The sequence below is a fragment of the Lissotriton vulgaris genome, unplaced genomic scaffold (genome assembly GCF_964263255.1).
Source record: "Lissotriton vulgaris unplaced genomic scaffold, aLisVul1.2 SCAFFOLD_2281, whole genome shotgun sequence".
NCBI lineage: Eukaryota > Metazoa > Chordata > Amphibia > Caudata > Salamandridae > Lissotriton > Lissotriton vulgaris.
The window spans coordinates 156,797-180,493 of NW_028242835.1; the positions used below are offsets into that span (position 1 = coordinate 156,797).

Genomic DNA, 23,697 nt, shown 5'->3' on the forward strand with positions numbered 1-23,697 from the left:
TGTGGTGCAATTTTCAAGCAGAAATGATTATTAAAGTTTGTTGTGTAAAAATGGCATTCATTTATTTCACCAGGTTTCAAGGTGGGGGTGATCGGCCACTCCTTTGTCGCCAGACTGGCCCAGTGGGCCTCGCAAAGGAAGTGGATGCAAAAGTTCCCACACACCAAGTTGGGAGTGGTGGGGTTTCCCCGGCATGAGGTGGACCAGCCTATTGAACAAGTTAGAGAAGTGCTTTGGGGATTAGGGATCTTTTCCCAACATTCTGATCATCCACTTGCGAGGTAACGATCTCACCTCCATGGGCAGGGGGGCTCTCCTACAGGCACTGAAGACAGACTTGGGGGAGATCAGCAAAAGGCATGGGCCAAAGCGAGCTTTTCTGGTCAGCAATAGTACCATGCCGGTCTTGGCAAGGGGCCACGTCCAACGAAGCAGTTGAGCATTTGCGCAAAAGGGTTAACAGCGCAATGCGCAAGTTTGCAGACCAGAGAGGTTTTGGGTTCATTGGGCATGAGCTGATACATTTGAAGATGAGAGGCTATTTTGATGCCGACAAGGTGCACCTGTCACAGGTTGGTATGGACATGATGCTCTTGGACATCCAAGAGACACTGGAAGGAGCCGGTTGCAAGTGAGTTTAGGGCTGTTGGTGGTGGGGGGGGCTCAGTAGGCGACGGGGCCCACCTCCAGAGCTGTCGCAGAGTTACAGGGCGATCTGGAAGCAGTTGGGGTACTGAAGGATACCTCTGCAAGAGCACAAGAAGGGTGCCAGAGCCAAATCCCAGGAGACTCAGGGGAGGGTCCTGGAACAATGACGTTGGCGCCCCGTTAGTTCTTTGGGCGGTTGTGGGCATGAACAACCGGGGGCTTGCCTTGCTACGCCCCGCCCTGAAAGGGGCGCGAGTAATAAGGGACCAATGTGTCACATGATCCAGTAAGGGGATCACCTTACAAGGGGAGCACTGATTGGGTTTCCACAGTGCTTGGCTCATCAGGCGGGCAGGGTAGCATAGGTCAGTACGGCTACCTGCCCTTGGATTGCCCGTAAGATAACCAACCATAATTTGCATACTGTTCTATGTAATAAACCTGCAGCCATAATTTTCTCCAAACAAAAGTTGTGTGGTGTATTTATGTATGCATGCCTTTTCTTATTGTCTTACTTTGGTGCGGGTGGGGATCCTCATGCGCCGAAAATGGAACTAAAGACATGGCATAAAGTGTTCCTGTGGGAAATAGCTTTGAAGGCCCTGTGTACTTATTGTTTGCATGTTCATGGTGTATATATATCTGACCTGCTCAGAGCCTGGGGCACCAAATGATATATATTTCCTCCCGTCCCCGAGGGGCCTCCAGCATCCTGTGGACAGGAGGGCCCCCACGCCGCCGGCATTGCTCTGACTGGAAAACAACAAGGTTACAGAGGCAGTTTCTCAGTTTTACTGGCCCTCTGTTTTATAATATCAATTTTCGCTTTATAATATCATATTCGAGATGCTGGTGCTGAGCTTTGGCTCTCTCTCCCTTACTCGGTGCACCCTCCGCCGCCATTGTTCCCGCCTACTCGTGTTCCTCGGGAGCTTGAGATGACACGAGGCTACTTCACCCCGACCCTCACTCGTTTGTGATGTCACTCCTTGGATCGGGAGATCAGTGTCTGATGTGTTGTGTCGTGATGTGCAACCTTTCTTTTAAAGTACTTAGGGGCCACAACACACTTCAGCTGACGCTGCAGCAAAGGTGCAGTTCAGACACAGTTCTAACTGATCAACTGGTCACTCCAGGAAAAAAATACTTTTGCAGCTTTAACCTGTCCCAGTAACCACACAGGAGGTCAGCCAAGTGAATATTGGAGGCCACTTCTTAGTTCTGAGTGCAAGCGAAAGCAGGTCCAGCCCTTCAGGTCTCCACATAGGTTACTGACTTAGCTGTAGTGTTTTACTGTTCTGCCATAGGTCCAGAACATGATATCAGGAGCCAGGGGTGAGGTGCTAACTTTGTTTAAATCACTAGTCAGTGAGTTGGAGTGACCGATGAACGCTTCCAGACTAATTGGAAAGAAGTTCTCATGGGCATACATGCCCAGTTTTACGAGACATCCTGTTTGCCTCATTGCAAACTATCCCACAGTCTACAATTCCCAAAATCCAAGATGGAAGAAACTTTCTGACCCTGAAGAATGCTTGAGGCACTCCTAGGGGTGTGTCTAAGGTATGAGCAGTTCCCTTCCTCTCAGCCACTCTAAACTGGTTCAGGTGCCAGATCGTCTCTCCAATGAGACTAAAGGCAGGAAGCTAAAGTATATTTTGGTACCAAGAGACCCCACCTCTCCAGGCTTTCCTTATCACTAAACTATTAAGAGATAGATCTCCCCTTGGTCCCTTTCAATTGAGTAATGTTCCTGGACCCTCATTAACTATCTTCTAGTCCTTCTTGGACATACCGAAGTGATTGTATCCAGTCTGAGAGCTGTATTTCACACCCCTTCAAATACCACACTGACAGGTCTGCTGCGGAAAATCTAATGCTAATTAGTCAGCTGACACTTCAGGGGTATAAAATCATTTTTTTTAAAGTTACCCTTTCTGTATAGTTATCAAAAATCTTACTTCACCACAGAATTGGATTTTAATAAATATTAACCGTATATGATTAATTTCTGTAGCGTATCCCAAACCCAATGTAGCAAAAGTTGTATCTTGGCTGCACTTTAGTTATTCTCATAAGAACAGATACCTCCATATATGGCAAAAAATAGCTTTTGCGGCTTTGTCTCTAGAAAAATGCCAATAGGAAATTCTCATATATTCATCTTATAAGTACTAGTTCCCCATACCTTGAGGATTACACGACCTACTTAGGGGTGACTAATGTAATATTTTTAATTAATGTCCCTTTCTGTCAAAAAGGGTTATTTTGATAAGTTCACGTGCAGGTTTAAAATGTACAGTATTCAGGCTACACATGTAGATCTGAGGCAACGTGGCACAATAGGTCCTGCGGTCCCCAGGTGACATTTAACTGTCTGTGCCATTGGTGTAATTACTTGAACGTCTCCTCTGCTTCAGACATCCAATGCCTCGAATATTCTTGAATATTATACAGACCTGGATGTCCGGTGCCTACCTGGAGTTAAACGCATCCAAGACAGAATTCCCATTATTTGCCCAGAAAAACAAACAAGAAACAGTGCAAACCTGGCTCAACCGCATGAACCTTGACGGCTTTGAACCCGAGATTTCACTCAATGCCACGTCACTTGGATTCACCATTAAAAACAGAGGAGGCCTGGTACCAGCTCTCTCGTCTAAAGAACGTGACACTGTTTATTTTCATTCAGCACTTTCAGAACTGCTGCTCAATCCCTTGCGCTCTCACATCTGGATGGTAGCAAAGCCCTACTCCATGGCAGCCCAGACGGCACATTGGCTCTCCTTAAGGACATCCAACAGGACACAGCCCCTTTCATCCAAGGCCTGAAGATATATGTCATCCTCGCCTATATACTGATGGTACTTCACTGGCTATCTTTTCCGCCCACCCCGTTGGTTTTTCACTGATTGATTTTACGGATTTGTAGAGCGCTTGAATACCCTGAGGTGTCTAGGTGCTAAAAACCAGCTGCATCATTTACAGAGCTGTTACAACAAACACTCCCACCACTCTTGCAGAAAAGTCCACTTTCTATGCTGGCTCTCACCACATCTGCAGCCAGGACACCATCGGACACCATCGGACTCCAGAGTAAGAAGTGTAGAAAAGAAGAAGCAAGACAGCACACTTTATCCAGAGGCACTCATCAGAACTACCACAAGGCTGCCACAATTAAGGAAACGGTTGAAGACACACCTCTTTAAAGAACACTACAACATAATGTATTAACAATGCACAATCTGGCTACCTCTCTCATCATTGCTGACTTTATGTTTGGCTATGATCCTGTACTGCGCTCCGCTGCCTTTTGAGTAGGCCCATGCTACATAAATACCACAATCATACAAACATTTTCTAGGCTGGTGAACACCATCGTCCCTGAATACTCCATGTATGAACTGGGCTTGCCTATTTGCTATGTGAGAGTCATAAATGAGGTCTGCGCACCCATCACTCTCAAAAGTAACCAGCTGTCACTGATTAGGAGAGAGAGGTTTTAGGAAAGTGCCCTTTTATTTTGGTCACCCCCACAACTCAAGTGCTGATGGTTATGACTCTGAAAGTGCACTGGAGCCTGCTAACCAAGGCCCAGTGCCAGTGTACTCTCTCTAAAGAATGATGAATGGTAATTGGTAACCCCAATTGGTAAAGACTTTACCCCCCTTATAAGTCCCTGGTAAGTGGTACCAGTGGTACCCAGGGCATGGGATTTAAAGGAGTCATCAAAAGCGGAATCATTGATTGCGCCACCCAGAGTGCCCAGGTAATGAGATGCCAGCATCCTAAGCATTGTAGACTGCATGAGCAGTGTAAAACTGTTCAAACTTGACTTTGCGCTCACCATGAGTGGCAAGGTCACAGCATTATTTTTATTGTATGTCAGTCACCCAGCAGATAGGCCTCCTCCATTATATTAAAGGTGTAGACATATAAAGTGCAATCATATATGCCCCTGTAGTGACCTCCTTCCATTAGGGACTACTATAGAAATTCAAGGAACTATAGGATAACGTGGGCTGGCACGTTGGCATCCCAAGGTTACCAGCTCTATAATGGTCCCACTGAAATAGGTCATGCTTGGTATCAAACAGCTTGTCTCAATGAAGGGATTTGTCCCTCAAGTCAGATTTAATGCGGCATGCACCCAGGTGGCTACCTTTGAGATTGCCCAGTTGGTTTCCCCAGCTTTTCCTGTGCCTTGGCTGGCAGCCTTCAGCTGCTGCTACCCAAACAAAAATCGACCCCCCTGGCAGGAGATGTGAATACTCCCAGGAGTCAGAAACACAGGCCTGCCTGGATAGGAGGTGTCACCTCTCTGCCCAATTGGATGGCTAGTGAAGTGGCCCATCAAGGCAGTGAGATTTAAAGGTCACACCACCTCTGATATGCAAGTAGGCTATAACCCAGAGGAGGACAAAGTCAACCCCCTACCCCAGGCACACTTACAGCCGGGCAGATGGGAAATTAAGTAGTCAGGACTGGAAACGTACAGCCCTAAATGGCAAACCACGCCGCTAGGGTGGGCTCCCTGGTCTGTGCAGCCGAGGATTAGTTCTACTATTTTCAGAAGTGGCAGAATAGAAGCTTCTGGGCAGAATATGTAAACACTCCTACGGACGTGGTCACCTCAGGGGTAGATTCGCCGCTGGGGCAAGTTGACCATTGACCACTGGACTCCACATCCCTAACACCCATAAATCTAGGATTTAAGTGGCACCTTTGACACCAAAACCTCAAATCTGGTGAGCCTGTTACAAAGCTTAACCCCTTCCATGTTCATGACAAGCTCAGCTCGTCATGCAGCACAGTGCTAGTGTGGTCCAGCACAGTAGAAAAATAACTCAAGCATCCAAGAGGTTAAAGAGACATGTGACTGCTACTTCAGGACCTGCACAAAATATAGGTGCAATAACCTGCACCAGCGACAACCATCCTGCGTCCGCACCCTCAAGTCATCCTGGACCAGAGACCAGATCCAAATGAAAGGGGACCCACTCTGCAATCAAAAGGCAGCTCCAGAACTCCCTTGGACTAGAGGTACTAAACCGCTGCAGCCCACAGGCAACTCGCACTCCCGGAGCCAAAGAATCATGGGCCAGTAGGTCCACAGAGGGACTGACAAAAAGTCCAGTGCATTGTGGGACATGTAGTCCTAACACCCAGCAAGTTTGAGGTGGCTACCATTTCCCCCAGACTTCAGGATGTCAAAATAATTGACAGCTGTGTTTGCTACTACCAAGGCCTGTTGGTGGCCAGTCCAGATACTGCCTAATTTGTTCGACGCTGTGCCTCGCGGGAACTTGACAGCATCCTCAACCTGTCGCCCCAGTGGCCCCGTTGTTGAGATTTTGCATCCCCTTCCTCATTAGCACCATCAAAGAGAAAGTCCAGCACCCACTGAACTCCTCTTCCGCACAACAGGCAGCCACAACAACCTGCACACAGGCCATACAATCCAGGTAAATAATCTACAGACTGTCCAGGTCTGGTCCTAGGATCAGCCTCACCCTAATTTTCTGTGGGTTCCCATGAACTTGACCTGAAAGGCCGTTTGCCACTAATCCATTTCTCTACTGACCGCAACGGTAAAGCTTTGAAAGAGTAAAGTGCACTGATTTATTTTTCCTTTAAAAATCCATCACTTTGGTTATACTCATACAATTGTCTTTATTTTGTTATCTAAAATTATATTAAAATCTGCTTTTGTTTTATAAATTGGTGTAAGATTTCTTTTGAGTTGTGTCAATTACGTATCATCCCTGTTGGTACTCTGACATGCTTAGCACATGAGATAGGGATTTATTAGCGTGAATCCAAAGAACCTATTGGGGGTATCTGAAGGTATTACATAGCAAAGCCCCTGCAGCCTCACTGCAATAATACCCCACTTTTCTACAGCGGTGCACACTTCACACAAAGCTTCCTCCATGATAAGAAGGCTGGGGTGGTTTGGCCTGGAGCGCCTACTTCTGTAGAAGGTGTTTGAGAGAGAACACCGGGGTCAGGCGGACAACAGACATACCTGAAGTCCTACCCGACGTGCCTAAACCCCACCATTAACCTGTTATTCCCAATATTACGCAACCTGCATGTTTGAATGATGAATGTTGCTTTTCCATCCAACTGCATGTGTGTCTTGTGCATTAAGCACCAACAAAGCCAATTCACTGGTAAGTTGTTAATGTGAGGGGGTGAGTGGAGGGAGGTGGACACTAGAGACCTATCTTTCTATGCATTGGGGGACCTTGCATTCCCTTCCTCCTCATGGAACTAGAACAATGGAGAACCACAGTCACGTCACAGGCCCCCATAAAGACGAGATCCGTTTTCAAGTTTTTCTTCTTCCAGTGCATCTCTTACCTCCAGTACAGGCTGTGCTTGGCCACCAGGTCCACACCAATGTGCTGGATCCTATGTATCTTCTCTGCAGACGGCCAGGACAGTCCAGGACGCGGCCATGGGATGTTCCATGGACTGAAGGGATTCTTGATGACTGGCACCAGGTCCACGCTGATCTCCTTTCCGTAGTAGGTCACTGTGAGTCTAAGGGCGGGTGTCCCCTGCTGCAGTGGCCGGACTGTCACTGAACCTACACATCAGAAACATACGACCGGGGGGGGATACAATCGTTCAAATATTTCAGATGCCATCAAGGGTCTACAAATACACCTACGCTTCACAAACTCCTCCTGCTACCGTAGATTTATACTTATGTACATATACTTACCATCATGATATGTATATTTAACTTCAAGGTATGCAGAGGTGGAGTTATATATAGTAATTCTATGCTAACCTACGTAAACTTACTGTCATGATATGTGTCTATCTATATCCTGGCGCCCCCACCATGCACAGTTTTCTCATCAATCATTTCATTGTAAATGTTGCAGTGATATTATCAATGATGTCATAGAAGATGTCATGCGTGATGTGATATGTGCGGTAATTAGCAGTGCAGGGCGAAGGCGGGAGTTATAGTTACCTTTAGGCACAAGTTATAGTTATTTGAGATAATTATAATTGGTGAATTTCTGTCCATTTTTTTGTTTAAAACGTTACATTGTTAATGAACATTTCACCTAACTATAACGTTTCTTTAACCTTTGTTTTTTTCAAGTTAGTTTCTAGGACTGTTTAAACAAATTCCCAAATTTTGCAGGAAAATCTAAGAAGAAACAGTTTTTGCCCCAGGTGGGGACCATACCACCAGGTCTAGGGGGGTCAGAGTATCCCTACCTTGCCCCATTTTTTTTGTGTATTTATTTAGTAATCGAGACATAACCCCGAGCCCTAAGGTGGCTACTACCACTTCCTTATTTATTTTTTTTTTTTTAAGTTTTATTGTTTTCTTGCAAGGGAATACAGCAAAGCATATTAATAAGCACAAAAAACACAGTGTCTTCAAAAAAGTAGAACAAATTATATAATACATTTTTAACAGAGTACTGAATGGAAGAACAAATATAAAAAACATAAAATTAGATCCACTCGGCAATTGGTGCCCAAATTTTTTCTCCCATGATTCTTTTTTTAACCCCCTTAAGCTTATAGATAGCAGATTCCATATTATACATAAATAATAATTTTTCACGCCACATGAAAAACGTGGGGGGATCCTGACTAATCCATTCTTTAGTAATACAGGATCTGACTGCGGCCATGCATAGAAAAAGGAAATAAGAAATTGGTCTAGGCCTAGTAACAGTGTGATCTATACCAAGTAATACTAATTCATTCGTTAACTTTATGTTACATTTCAAAATAATAGATAAAAAAGTTTTGATTTGTTGAAACAGCAATGATAATTTAGAACAAAGAAAAAACATATGTAATTCATCGGCTGCATACAATCCACATCGATTGCAGTTTGTGCCTACCGTCGTGCTCCATTTAACTACTTTGCTCGGAGTATAGTAAAGATTATGGATACACATGAAATGTTGGGATTTCATCATCCCAGTTATGAGACACTGTGCAGCCATTTTAATTGACAATAAGATATCGACATCAAGTATACCTAGACTGTTAGCCCATTTAATCTGACATTGGCCTAAATCATCCCCGTATTCCTGCATTAGGCTTAAATATATAACGCCTATCCAAGGTTTTTTTTGTAAAAGCTCTAGTAAAGGATTTTTAACTGATGGAATTGAAGGATGACTCTGTAGGAAGCTACGAAGTTGTAAATATTTTTAAAAAATCATTTCTTCCCACAGAAAAATTAGTCATTAAATCCTGAAACGAAATCATTTGCCCGTTATAAAATAAATCACCCAGGTGCTTTATTCCTTTCTGCTGCCACCTATACATAATTAAATCATAAAAATTTTTTGGAAGTAGCTCCATTGATGTAAGAGGAGTGTAGAAATTTAATTTCTCTAGTTTAATAGGTTTTCGAATTTTCTGCCAGACTCCAAAAGCTGATTTCAGCGTCTTATATTTGGTTTTTTTGTGATAGCTGGGTTCTACTATTCTCAAAAAGCTACCCTTAACTTTCTCGCCCAAGATCATTTGGTAAATTGATGGGGTCTGACATTCTACAAGTTCAATTCTATCACCCAAAATTAAGGGGCCAATGTATTGTAAAACTGCAGAAAAGTAATAAACAAGAAAATAAGGTACGTTCCATCCGCCGCATTCCTTGCTAAGAATCATTTTCTTAGCAGCTTTTCTGTGACGTTTATAGCCCCAAAGAAAACGAAATGCGGTTCTTTCTAAATTTTTAAAGGAATGTAATTGAAAATCCAGAGGAATTGTGCGAAATAGGTATAGGACCTTCGGTAAAACCAACATTTTTAAAATGTTAAGTCGACCAAAGAGGGATAACCGTAAATGATCAAGACGCTGTAATGAGGTGTTGATTTGGGTTATAATAGGGTTTAAGTTGCGCTCTGGTATCTTTTCTATAGGTAGCGAAATTTTAATTCCTAAATATGTGACTTCTGAAGTGGTAGAAATATTTGCTGGTGGGTTCTCTCCTGAGCACAAAACTTGAGTCTTTTCCAAATTGAGTTTATAACCCGAAAAGAACTCGAACTGTTTAGCAATCTGGTCAATGATAGGTAAGGCTGTTTGGACATCTGCAGTAGTAATCACGATATCATCGGCATAAGCGAGGACTCGATAGTTAATATTAGCTAAATGTATGGGTTTGATATTGGCTTCCGAAAAAAAACGATTGATTAGGGGGTCAATATAAAAAGCAAAAAGTAGGGGAGAACAGGGACATCCCTGTTGGGTACCCCTGGAAATTGATAAAGGTGATGATAATTGTCCATTGATTCGAATATAAGCTTTGGGGGTGATATACAAAGTTTTCAAGGCTTTAATGATCCCCTGTCCTAAGCCCTTCCTGAGCAGAATTTCCCAGAGATAATCCCAAGCAACCCGGTCGAAAGCTTTTTCAGCGACTAAAAATACGATTCCAATATTAGACCGAGTTGCTTGGGACCAATCCAAAAAGGAAATCACACGTCAAATGTGATCGGCGGCGTCTCTAGCTGGGATAAACCCATGTTGGTACTTAGAAACTAAAGGGGAAATAATATTGGAAAGTCTAACCGCTAAGATTTTAGAACAAATTTTGCTATCAGAATTTATAAGTGAAATAGGGCGAAAAGATGAGTGTAATAACGGAGGTTTGCCTTTTTTAAGAAACACCGTAATAATAGAATCATGCCATGATTGGAGGGAGTTACCTTGCTGTGCATTTAAACATAAATCCAATAATTCTACTTTTAACACATTCCTAAAAAATGTATAAAATTCTAACGGAATGGCATCGGGTCCTGCAGCTTTTCCTGAGGCTAGCGAAATTAGAGAGAGTTCAATCTCCTCCCAGGTAAATGGTAGATCTAGTTTCTCCTTCTCTTCAGTAGATAGGGTAGTATTCAATACTGGGTCAACAAACTGATTAATCTAGTCTAAACAATCAGGGCGATCATCATCCGCATACAGTTTGGAATAAAAATCACTAAAGACTCTCAGAATATCTTCCATTTTGCTAACAGTCGTCCCTAAATGGTTGTCTATTTTGTTAATACTAGCAAAAGCTGCTTTCTGTCTCGCCCTCTTTGCCAATATTTTGCCCGAACTTTCCCCAACTTCATATAACTCTGTCCTGAATGCGGACACTTGTTGCGCAAATTTCGTAGCAAAACGTTGGTAAATCGTAGTTTTTAGAGCTGCTAGTTTCTTTATAATAGTCTCCGTAGGTAATCCTTGCTTATATGCTTGCATAAGTTGGACCTCTAAAGATCTAAGATTTTTAATTTCAGAAGTTTCCTGGACTCGGGCTTCCTTTTGTTTGCTTAATGAGTAACTAAGTGTTTCACCCCGAACCCCACATTTAAAAGCATCCCAAACTATTTCTGGTGATGCAGTGCCTTTATTATTAAGAAAGAATTCCGGAATCCAAGCGTTCATGCGGTCCACATAGGCAGAATCATACAGTAGTTTACGATCAAAAGACCATAAGCGGGTAGTATTAACGATATTCAGTGCAAACTTGAGTATTAAAGGATTATGGTCTGAAATAACTTTCGGAAGGACCTCATATTCTACTTGCGCTAAATCATTGTATAATCCCTTAAATACAAAAAAATAGTCTAACCTAAAAAATCTTTGGTGCGGTGCAGAAAAAAAAGTGTGCCCAAACATACCTCCTCTTTTCTCATGGCCTACATCAGTTAGTCTGTACTCTTCGATGATCCCCTTAAGTGCTGTAAATACCTTCTTCTTCCTGCCCTTGTATGGAGTACTACTGTGAATATCAAATGTTTCTTCCAAATGTAGGTTAAAATCTCCACAAAAAATAATATTGGGTGACCATTGTGCCAGCTCTACACTTAGAAAATCAAGTGCACTAGAGTCATCCAATATAGATCCATACATGGAGCATATAGTAACAATTAGTCCTCCAACTTTAAGTTCAGCAATCACCCATCGTCCAGATAAATCCTCTTTAACTCTTTTAACTTCCCCCATTCCACGCCTCTTAAGTATTGCGACCCCTCGTGTTGTGGAACTCTGGCGAGAGCACCCTACCACTTCCAACCCAAGATCTCTTAAAGTCCCTCTGTTAGACCAGGCAATATGGGTCTCTTGAATGCAAACTTCATCCACCCGCATAGTTATTAGCATCTGGGCCATTATACCTCTTTTTCTTTTATCGTTCAAACCACATACATCGATAGAATATATCGATAATTTAGCCATTATAAAGTATTTTTAAATGGACTTGACTAGACACAAACATATGAGCAACAACTGCCGAAATTCGATATCTACCAAAAATGAATCTTAGACAAAAAACAAATACGTCTTCCAACTGTATAACCTTGCACCACAAAAGAAGGACTTCTTCCCACCCACCAACCCCTTTGTTCCCCCCCACCCCTCCCTTCCCCCACCACCCCCCCACCAGAAGCGTAAGGGCTATAGCCCTCATTGATGGTATGTGAGTATCAGCTGTGAGTTCCAGCCGGGTCTGACCCTCCTGACAAAATAGCAAAAGAAAATAGAGTACATCTGGAACTAGATAAAACAGCAAGATAAAAGAAAAAAGGAAAGCAGTTAAATAACAAAGCACACTGCTAAGGGGTCAGCCCATTCAAACTAACTGTAGTGTTAAACATGACCTTTTTCCTATAACACTTATTACATAGTCTCTAAGTATTGTTGCGCTTTCATCTTCGAGACAAAAAATTAGGTTCTTCCCTTATGCACAACTTTGAGTTTAGCAGGGTTGAGTAAGAAGGTTTGACCCCCCTTAGCTTGCATTGGTGCCATAAGCTGTTTTAGTCTCCAACGTTGTTGAACAGTTGCAGCACAGAAATCTGGTCTAACAAAGAATTCGTGCCCCAAGCCTTTTCTGGGTTTAGAAGGTCTTGCCAAATCATATAAGATCTCACGGAGAAGATAGTTCTGCACACAAATGAGAATAGCTCTTGGATGTTTGTTCCTCCCTTCCTGATCTGATTTTTGATTAAATGGGAACCGATGAGCTCTTATAATTTCCTTATCCCAGTCCCATCCAGTGAGATCCTGAAAAGCATACGAAAACAAATCTATTACAAAACGTCGAGCGTCCTTCCCTTCTGATTTCTCCCCAACTCCCAAGATACGTAGATTATTGCGCCGAGCACGATTCTCTAAATCCGTTAGCTTCCAGTCCACATCTTGCCTAGTACTGTCCAAGTCTTTGATAGAGCTCTTTTGTAGCGTTAACTCATCCTCTACTGACGATATACGAGTCTCAGTCTCTTGCACTCTCAAGTTAGTATCCGTACTAGACTCGGCCAATCGTCGAACAACATTTTGGAGTTTACGTACTGCTCCCTGAGTCCGAAGGCCCTCTGCCTTGGCTTCTTCTCTGTGAGTTAGAATCATACGATACATTGAGGCCTGTAACTTATATATGGACTTTAAGGTGATCTCCTCAGTTTCCTCTAATAACTCAGAAGTTTCAGAATTTTCGTGATCTGATTCATTATTTACACCAGCCCCATCCCATTGAGGTTGATTCATAGCTGTTATATTCTCCTTAGATTTTTTCTCTATGACCTTGCGGACCGTATTTGAAGCTCCTTCATTAATTAGAAAGTCAGAGTCAAGCATATCTTCCTCTGTGATTTGATTGCACTCCTCCGCCCAATCTTTTACCTGAGAGTGTTCCTCATTTAGAAGCTCCTCCTCAAGATCACCTTCTGATGCAACTGATAAGTCAGACATTGAAAAAATTGACCCCCAGACTCTACAGACTCTGCATCATGTTGTTTTTGTGGTAAGTCATTCGGTCTAGGTGAAACTCTAACTCCCTCTACAGCAAGGCAAAGCTCAGATACTGCATCAGTTTTAGCTGATTGGCTTGAATTGGTTTTTTCGGGGTTAGAGTGCACTGTAGCCTTAGATGGAGTCGGTTCAATTATAGTACTTTTATTAGGGTTAATTGTAGGCTGTTTCTTAAATAACTCAGGTATTGTGGGCTCTTTAGAAACTCCATTTGTTTGTAAATTGCGATTTTCTGGGTCTACTGTTGTAATAGTATTTGCAGCATTCGCAGCATTTGTGGAGTTAACTAGATTAGTGGTATTTTTTTTTTTGTTACTCTGCCTTTGGGAGCCATGTTAAATGGATAACGATATATCCCATATAATGTATCAAAGAGTAAGAGTAGGAAAAGTTTTTTTTTTCAGTCACTTAAATCACTTCTAAGAGTTCGATACTTTCTGGCTTGCTGGCTGCTAAGCGAGAGTTTTCAAACACCACAATGTAGCATATTCAAAAAAAAAATATGTTTTCCACTCACCAAAGATGTCTTTTGTTAAGCGTTGCAGCAGAAAGAAAGAAAAAAACTGCTACAGTTGCTGACTGCAAGAGATTTTAAAATACAGCCGTTTGTTTGAGCACCGCCGATAACGCCTTTACTCGCGTCCTTCACAGTATGTCCGAAGCACCGGCAGTACCCTTCTAGATGAAACAAAAACTAAATTGCAACAGTGTAGCCAGGAGCCAGGAGCCGCAAATTCCCGGGAAGTAATCCAAGCAAAAGCACACCGCCAGCATAGACGCCCAAGCTGCGTCCTCCACACACCTCACAGCAGCTCGCCTCGCAGCAGCTGACTCGAAAATGCGATAGGTCACGGTTGGAGCGCCGCAGACGCTCTGAAGCACCTGGGCCCCGCCAACCAGCAGGCAAGAGTCAGCATGGCCCTGCAGCTCGGACCAACGGCTCCCATATAGCGCGATAAAATGGAGAACAAATCGATCTTTTCTCCACGGCGCCTGTGTAAAACCCACGTAGCCTCTAGCTCTCAGCTCGCAGATGGTGATCGGAAGCAAGCACCACGCTCACGCCAGGCTGGGTCGGATCCCCAGACAGAACACGAGCAGCTCCTCACGCGGCTGCAGTAGCGGCCGCCATCTTGCTTCCAAACTACTTTCAGATACCACTTCCTTATTGATGTGGAGGCAGCCAAACAGATCTCTGTCGGATCATAATCGATTTACACAAAATCACAAAAAGCACACTTTCTGGACCAAGATCTAGCTTCCTTCCAAATTTTATGTAAATCCGATCAGGGGTTTGGGATGTGTATGAAGTTTTAATGGAAATATGAATAGGAAAAATACATTTTCGAACCCCCATTTTTCTCTGCCCCCTCCAGAGCATGAGCTTTATTCTGATTGGCTGCCAACACTTCAAACTAGAAAGTGTTGGCAGCCATCTTGTGACTCAGTAGAACCGAGTCACAAGAAAAAGGTTAAAAAAAAGGTTAACAATGATGAAAAGGGGGCAGTGTAGAAATTGGCATCGGGAGGGGGGCCTCTCGGTCGCTTGCCCGTTTTTTTTTTAAAGAAATGTGCAGGCCCAATAAATATTGAGAGAAGGGGGCCACTCAGCCACCCTTCTAACTATAGAAAAAGTCGGTATCTCACTGGAGGCCCCGCCCCTTCCCTGCACCACTGTGCAAACGCATCTCCTGGCGTGTTCTGGGTTAGGGGAATAAGTCCCCTAGAATCGTAAGGGTCCTTAGGGGCCAACTAGCCCATCAGGTACCTCCAGTAAGCACCACACAGTGGGATTGCTGAGAGGTGGCCCGAGGCTAATCCCCTTTTACACCACTCTGCAATCGCACCTCTTAGCGTACTGCTGGTGCGACGATGAGGTCCTCTTGTGTCCTGAGGACCGCTGGAGTAAAGTGTACTTCATCCCCCGAGCATCAGTGTGCCAGGAGGTGCGTTTGCAAGGTGTTGTAAATGGGGGCCGTGGCCTCGGACCACTAACAGCAATCCAGCTGTGCTGGGCTTACTAGTGATAACAGGAGGGCTAGCTGGCCCCCAGGGACCCTCAGGAGGAAGGAAACTTCATCCTCCATCCAAGAGCGCAACAGGAGGTGCATTCACAGAGTGGTGGAGAAAGGGGGCATGGCCTGTGTCCACCTCTCAGCAATCCCACTATCTGGGGCTTACGGGAGGTGTCAGATAGAATAGTTGGAGAATAAGGACCCCAGCATCAAAGGGGACTTTAATCCCATCCAAGAGTGCACCAGGGAGCGCGTTTGCAGACTGGTGGGCAAAGGGGGCATGGCCTGAAATGAGATCTTACCAATGTTGCTGTGTGGGACTTACTGGAGGAAATAGGATGGGTAGTTGGCCCCCAAGGAAGTCCTTGGGGGCACCTATCCCTCCTGTTACATCTTGTAAGTCCCACACAGTGGGACTGCTAAGAAGTCTTCAGATGCCATGCCCCCCCTTTCTCTACCACTCTGCAAATACGCCTCCTGGTACACTATGGGCTGGGGGATGAAGTGCACTTTACTCCTGAGGGACTTTGGGGGCCAAGAAGTCATCATGGTACCTCCTGTAAGTCTTACGCAGTGGAATTCCTAAGTGCTGGTCGGAGGCCCAGTCCCCTTTCTCTACTTCTCTGCAAACGTGACTACTACGTTATAGTTAAAAGTTAGAATTTAAAAAACCTTAGAAATTCACTGAAAAAAACAGGGGTTTCCGGGATGTCATATTTAGTTGGACATTTCACTTGTAGAAAACCAAAGACATTCTGCCGTTATAGTTAGTTCAGCTATCTATAACTCACGCCCCCATAATGCACTGCTGGTGACGTCACATATTACATCCCTCATGACATGGTCAATGGCATCACTGATGACATCTCAAATGACATCACTGATGACATCATCCACATGATACTCTGATGCACCTCCTCACACCCTAATATACCCGTTGATACAGACTACCATTCACGAAGCAATAGACACACCGATACCAGTTAGTACATACCCGGTCACTGATACCTAGGTCTGAACACACATCCACTCACTTACCCATACAGTCACTCATACATGCAGTCACTCATCAATAGAGCCACTATTATATGTACTCATACACTCATACAGACACTCTGACGCCGCCACCCATGGAGTTACCCACACACCTATTCAGCCATGCACAGAATTATTCACACTCCTATTTACTCACCTATACAGTTATGCCCTCACCACCTCACTTATTCATACAGATACTAACACATACTTGGTCTTATACAATCACTGGCATAAACACACACTCATCCATACAGCCACACTCTCTCTCACATATAGTCACTTATATACCATAAAACTCACATATACTGCCTTTCACATATGTAGCTACTCACATATGTATCACTGAAACATTCATTCACTCACCAACACAGCCATACACACACTCACCCACCCATGCAGCCCCTCACAGTTGCACTCTTGAACCTATACACCCAGTAAATCACCCACACACACACACATCCATGCAGGGAGTCACACACCCCTCCCACCCACACAGACACTCAGGCACCCATGCAGGTACTCAGAAAACCAATAAATAACCCATATAGACACTCATGTAGCTACTCACCAACCAATGTAGACGCTTTCACACCAACTGACAAACTGATACAGACAGTCACACAGATTAGTCACTAACCCATGCATTCAGTAAGAGACGTTTAATCACTCACTTATACAGTCAGTCACACACTTACTAAATCATCCTTTCAGACACTCATACACCCACACATTCTTCAATACACCTGGGCACATACATATATATATATATATATATATATCTCCAAAGTTCGTCCACCAACCACACTCCAAAGTAGGAAAATTAGACGAGGCAAACCCAGATAGATGGTGCAATTATTTTATTTCGTTAAGCCCAACACTACCATCGCCACAATGCGTTTCAGCCCGCGTAGGACCTTGATCACATGACATGTGTGTGGGGTCACCTCCCTTTTAAGGTGCCAGTGCAATAAGTACTTCCCCCTTTCTCCTATGCCTCATTTATAGAAGAGCAAAAAAAGAATTGCGAGGTGCGCGCACGTTGCTCGCACCCTCGAGGCAGAAGAGAGCCCAAAACAAAAGTGGAGAACGTGAAAAGGGGGCAGGGTAGAGACTCCCTGGCCCCCTAGGCCCTCTCAGGGGTTCCTTGAAGGACCCCGAAGGGCAAAAAAAACATTTTAAAAAAAAATCACGAGGTGCGCGCACGTTGCGCGCACGCCAGAAAAAACAAAAACAAATAAAATACAGTTAAATAACAAGTTTGAGTGTTTAGATGTTGGTTGGTTCTAAAAAGAGCTGTTGTGTTCATTGAGTGTTTTTTGTGCCTACAAGTAAGTACCCATGCAAAGTCTAAAATTCAAGAGGAAGACTGTTTCTCTTATCTGTGAAATGTACACCGTCTCCTCTATAAATGCGTTGCATGTTGTAACGCAAGTTGTTGTGGTATATAGAACCCATACCATAGTCTCTGAGGAAAGCAGAAACAGACTTATAAACATGTTTCCTTGCTTTCTCAATCTGTGGACAATATTGGTTGGACCAGTTCCATTTTTGCCTTTGGCATATATTAGAATATACAAAGGCAGTTTGAGGAAAAAGTGACATCAATTGCCCAAAGGTGTTCTTTAAAAGCATTTCCAGACCTACCCCAGTCAAAGTGCCTAGGTCATTGCCACCACAGTGCACAATTATGAGGTCAGGGTGTGGGAGATGCAAAAATGATTTTACCAATGACATCAATTGGTGACATATCAATCCTCCCTGGCCAATCCACATAATGTCCACATTTGGTAAATCAAGGTTGAGAAAGCATCTATTTGCTGCATACCTTTCACTCCAGAAAATATAGCGGTATCCTACAATCTACACTATAGGCATCTTGAAGGGAGATCTGGTTGTACTCAGATGGGCTGTGGAAATGAAATGGCAGTTTTAAAAGTAGGTGTTTAGAAAAAAATGTGGATGAGATTCAGTGACCTTGAAAAAAAAATGATTGGTGGTTTCTGAAAATTCAACATTGAAAACCAGGGAGCATGCTACTGTTTTTTTTTTTTAAGGAGAAATGCTAATGGTTGAGAGAAAGTGATTGAAAGGAACATTGACTTTTCAATACAGCAGTGAATCCTGTGCAAACACCCTTGCTGGTTTGCTTTGCAGATGAACTTTTCACCTGTGTGTTCAGTTAGGTGTTCTATGGAGTGTTACCATGGTAACAGGCAGAGAGAGCAGTGGGGTAAGGTTGTATATTATGTGAGATTGAAAGTGTTTCAATGTAGAACCAATTACAATGTTAGTTTGGTTTTGAATTTGTGTGGGAAGATATTTGAATGGTTATCTACAAGAATATGAGTGTAAAATGAGAGGGAAGCTATGCCATTGTGTGGTTGCAGTGACTGGTGCACAATTAAGAGATTCTGCTTAAGAAAATCTGGTGTGTTATTGACACTGTTCTAAAACTACAAAAGCATTTTTAAAGGTGAGTTGTTAATTTGTAAGGGGATCTATGTTGTGCAGTTTAAGTTAAATTGAAAACTGTATTGTAATGTGGAAGCAGGAGTTTATTTGTATAGAGTCTGATTTTGAATTTGTCTGCTTTGGGAAAAACATTGTACATGAAGTGGTCTAGCTACTTATACACTTGTATATCAGGGTTAGAATTCTCAGATAGTCTCCTTGCAGTCTAGTAAACATTCTGAGTGTGCTGCACAAATGCCATAGAAAATCTTTCAGTAGCAGATAGTAATCGTTTTACTGAATTGCAAGGAATACTGTCACGTGTCTAAGATCACAGTGTGAGTCAGAATTCATTTCACAAAATTGTGGCAGAATAATTTGCTTAGTTGATGCGTTTAAAAATATGGCAATACATGTATTCATGGAGTGAGTCAGGCCTTAGGACATTTACTGGTATGAAGTCCAAAGCAGCATGTGTGTCAGGCCTCTTAATTCCCTAATAGTCTCCATGCTGTGTAATAAAGATCCTGGGTGTGCTGTAGATATTGCACACCAACTCTCTCTGTAGCATGTAGAAATCATTTCAGTGAATTCTCATTTCTACATTCTCAGTCCCACCTTGAGCCCCTACACTGCCTAAATACCATTGCACTGTTCTAAAATCTGAAACAGCACTCCTAGCAAGACTCTCTTTCAGTGTAGTAATCATTTTACTGAATTGCAAGGCATACTGTCATTTGTCTTATATGATGAATGTATACGTGCAGAACTATAAGGAAGTGTTGTAACATGACACTATAAGCTCTTTAGCTACAGCGTGCTCAGCTACTTCCGAAGGACACAGATGCAGCATATGAACATAAATATGTTGGAAGTCTGTCCTTCCCTCTCCACTGCTGCTTCAACTGCACGCATGTGGTGGGTGATAAAGGCACCGTTGCACCATGGTGTAAGAATATCTGTCTCATGTTGAGTTTCTTTTTGTGCAGGAAGACACACCTTCCTGCACAAAAACAATCAGTAAAGGCATTTTTCTCCTACAATGTATACTGCTCATTGTTGCGTATATATGCATGAAAAATACAAGGAGAAATGAAAATCCATAAGACCTCGCTTTTCGAATGACCAAAGCTGCACAAATCCCTCCCACAAACTCCCCAAGTGCCTGGAAACCCTCACAGGTGAGTAGTGCGCTCTATACATCCCTGATTGATTGATTGATATGCCACCACAGCGTGTGTTTGAGTGTTATCAACAGGCCCTGCCATTTGTTTGGCTGTCTGTAGCTCTTAAGGGTAGTGAAAAAAGCAGTGGTACCTTCTTTAATATACACAGAATTTCTGAGATTGGTTTGGTTTGGCTTCACCTCTAAGAGCTACTTTCAAGGCACTGGTGCACTACCAGTAGCTCCCAAGCTACTAGTTGGAGACCCCTGGTATGGATAGGGAGTGGGGAATTGTAGTCTTGAAGCACAAATGTGAAGGTCATTACACCACTACATGCATAATGCATAGCACTTTAAAGCACTCCATTCCCTAAAGCCTGCCTCACTATATGAGTACATGCTTACTGAGTGAATGATTACATTAATATAAGTAAAGACACTGGATGAATTCTTAATTGGTTCACTTTTACTTTACAGAATGAATACTACATGGTACAAAAAGAGTAATTTTCAAATTGCAACAGCAGTCACACTATGTTAGCTGGAGTATATAGATACTGACTGGGGAATTGTGGGCCTGAAGCACAAATGTGAAGATGGTTACACAACTACATGCATAATGCATAGGAGTTTAAGGCACTGCATACCCTAAAGCCTGGCCTACTGCAAGAGTATATATACTTATGTAACTGCAAACACATCAACCAACCAAATCAATCTCTCTCAATTTTCCAAATGGACACTGATTCTTTGTGTTATTCTACACAAATAACAGTATCCCTTGCAGTATATAAAGAAAGATTAAAAATATTAGATAAATAAATGTATTAAAACTCGTAGTAATGGAATTAAATAAATTAATACCCGGAAATAAATTAGAATACTCAAAGTTTAATAGAGAGTATCTCATGCACGGGATGTAGGAAAAATAGGGGTTTAGGGTAATGACGAATATTAAAAATAGTTTTTAAAAAAAAGGGAAGTTACTAGAAAAATAAGTCGAAAAAAAAGGGGAATGAATGTTAATACTCGTATTAAAAAAAAGTAACCCTTAGAAATGCTTTAATAAGAAAAACGAGCTCAAATAAAGCATTATAGAAATGATACGAAAGGTAAAAAGTATGGAAAGAGGCACGTTTACATAAACACATGACGCACTAAAACAGTGCAAATGAGAACACCTGTTAACTGAAAATTGTAACTTAAAAGTGGGAGGAGCAATAAATTGATCCCATAGACTCTTAAGTAACCAAAAAATATATAAAACACACCCGTGGGATAATTAGTTTCATTTCAGAGAATTAATACGGGCAAAGAAACTACGAGCAAGGTAATGATTCAGCACTGCAGAAGCATCTAGACAATATCTTTCATTTCCTCAGAGGGAACATATTGTTAATGTATATTTAAAAATACATAAAACATTATGTCCCCTACAGAAGAGTTAGATGAATTTCGACGGAGGAAGGAAAGAATATCGAAGAGAGGTAAATTATCTTAATGGGTATATGCTTTATATATTTAAAAAAGAAAGCAAAAATATTTAAATGATTATAGAATGTGGTATGATTACGTTTAAATGGAATATAATAACGAGTTCAGTAAAAAAACATTACAAGAAATATAGGTTATTTAAGGAATTACTACGTGCAAATTAATGATTAGGAGCGATGTCATAATCTTCAATTTATCTTTCATTTCCACAGAGGGATCATATTGTTAATGTACATTTCAATTTATATTTAACTTTATGATCCTTCAACTGGAGTTGGATGACTTACAAGCCCTCTGGGCCCTCAATAAAATTTAATAATTTTGCTCCTGGTTGTAGGAGAGTAGGGTCTGCTTCCAATGGTCACCCCCACTTTTTGCTGTGATTCTCTGGCTTTTTGACTTTAGTGTGGCTGTGGGCCTGCTAATCAGACCCACAGCCCAGCTGTTCTCTCTCTAAATTGATACCATGTACTTTAGGTACATACCTGATTGGGATTTGGGTCACCTCTGTGAACCCCTGTATAGTGTACCATAGGTACCCAGGGCATATGTGTATCCAAGGCCTACCAGGGGCTGCAGCATGTATTATGCCACCCCAGGCTGGCCATCTAAACTGACACCACAGGTTGATCACTCAGCTTGGGTAGGTGGTTTAATCACCCCTTACTGAGATGTAGTATACCTATATACCCATATATATATAGACACATAAGCACCTATAAGTCACTCCTATGGTAGTCCTCGACAATCCTGGAGGCAGAGTGCTTGGTGTTATGTGAGAGGGTGCTCTGGCATTGTGGAAAATAAATACAAACTTAGTGAACATTATCGGCGCCATCTTGCCCCTTTCCAAGCCCATTCGTGCGCGTAAGCGGCAGCCATTTTGAGCACCATGGCCTCCCTGCCCCTCGCTGATAGCCAGCGCGTCTCTCTCTCTCTCTTAACCTCGCAAGCATTCCCCCGCACGCTGACGACCCCCGCTCTCTCATGCCCTGGGTCATAAACCCCTCTTCAGCGCAGCTTCACCACGGAACCCCATCCTGTTCCCAGCGCAACACCTCCCCTCATTCCTTTCATGGCCTCAGATCCTTTTGATGCAAACCCCCTTTTTCTGTGTCCCCGTTTGTCTTCCTTGTTCCCAGGCCGCCACCTGGCTCTGCGGATACTGTTTATTACCCCGTACAGTAGGAAGCTTCCCCTCCCCATCAAAAGACCCCCGAACCGATCAAAGCCCCCACCCCATGAGATCCGATCAACCCCATGCATTCCGTGAATCGGCGGAATGCCCTGCTGTGCGACAACCATCACCTGTTGTGACCGGGGTGGGGAATCCAACTGTAAATATATGTGGGAACGGGCCTAAAGGGGAGATTCCGAGGATGTTCTTTCAACTATTAACGTATTGCGAGAATGTGTTATGTGCAATAAAGGTCATAAACCCTAGTATAAGAGGCCAGGCCTCAGAGATGTGGTTAGAGCACCTCGTGACGATACTTGCTGTCTGAATTGATGTGTTCTCCTCCGGAGAGAATAAAATCCTCGTTTCCTGCCTTCCAGTCTCCAGCGCCTGCTTCTTCATTGATTAACATTGGTGGGTCATAGAGGCGATATCGCCGGGCAACAAAAAGGGTCTTTAGTTACTGGTTGTCTTTGGAACCCTTTTTAACAATTGGCGTCCCAAGCGTGGGGCCCATCAGCGACTCGCGGATCCAGTGGGAGAGGTCCTGACGACAGAGTGAACGACTGCAACGATCGGAAGGTACCCTGTCCGATAGACCCTCGTCTGACAGCCGATCATCCGAACTTCACTGGTTCCGAACAGACCTCTCCCGAGTGATCTGCGGTCCTGACTGGGAACCATCAGGAGTGCCACGAGAAGTACGAAGAGAAGAGGACGATCGGGCGCTGGATTCGGAAGACAAGAAACTGTCCATGCGGTCCGGGTAAGGTCGTGTAAACACGACGATTTGCGAAAGTGATAGATAATTGAAAGTGATTGATAATTGTTGAGAAAATACTAGTATTACTTTTTGTTAATTTATTGGAGATTCACTGCCTACAAACGGAGAAACAACAGGCTCTCCC

At 43.1% G+C, this 23,697-nt stretch overlaps 1 protein-coding gene across 1 annotated transcript in view; it reads right to left on the minus strand.

The window, feature by feature from the left end:
• LOC147668826 (protein mab-21-like 3) overlaps window positions 1–23,697 on the minus strand; it is a 231,152-nt gene that overhangs the window by 126,302 nt on the left and 81,153 nt on the right. Inside the window, exon 2 of the mRNA XM_086948425.1 lies at window positions 7,015–7,243. Within this exon, the coding sequence (XP_086804551.1) occupies window positions 7,015–7,243 (229 nt within the window). The remainder of the gene's footprint in view (window positions 1–7,014; window positions 7,244–23,697) is intronic.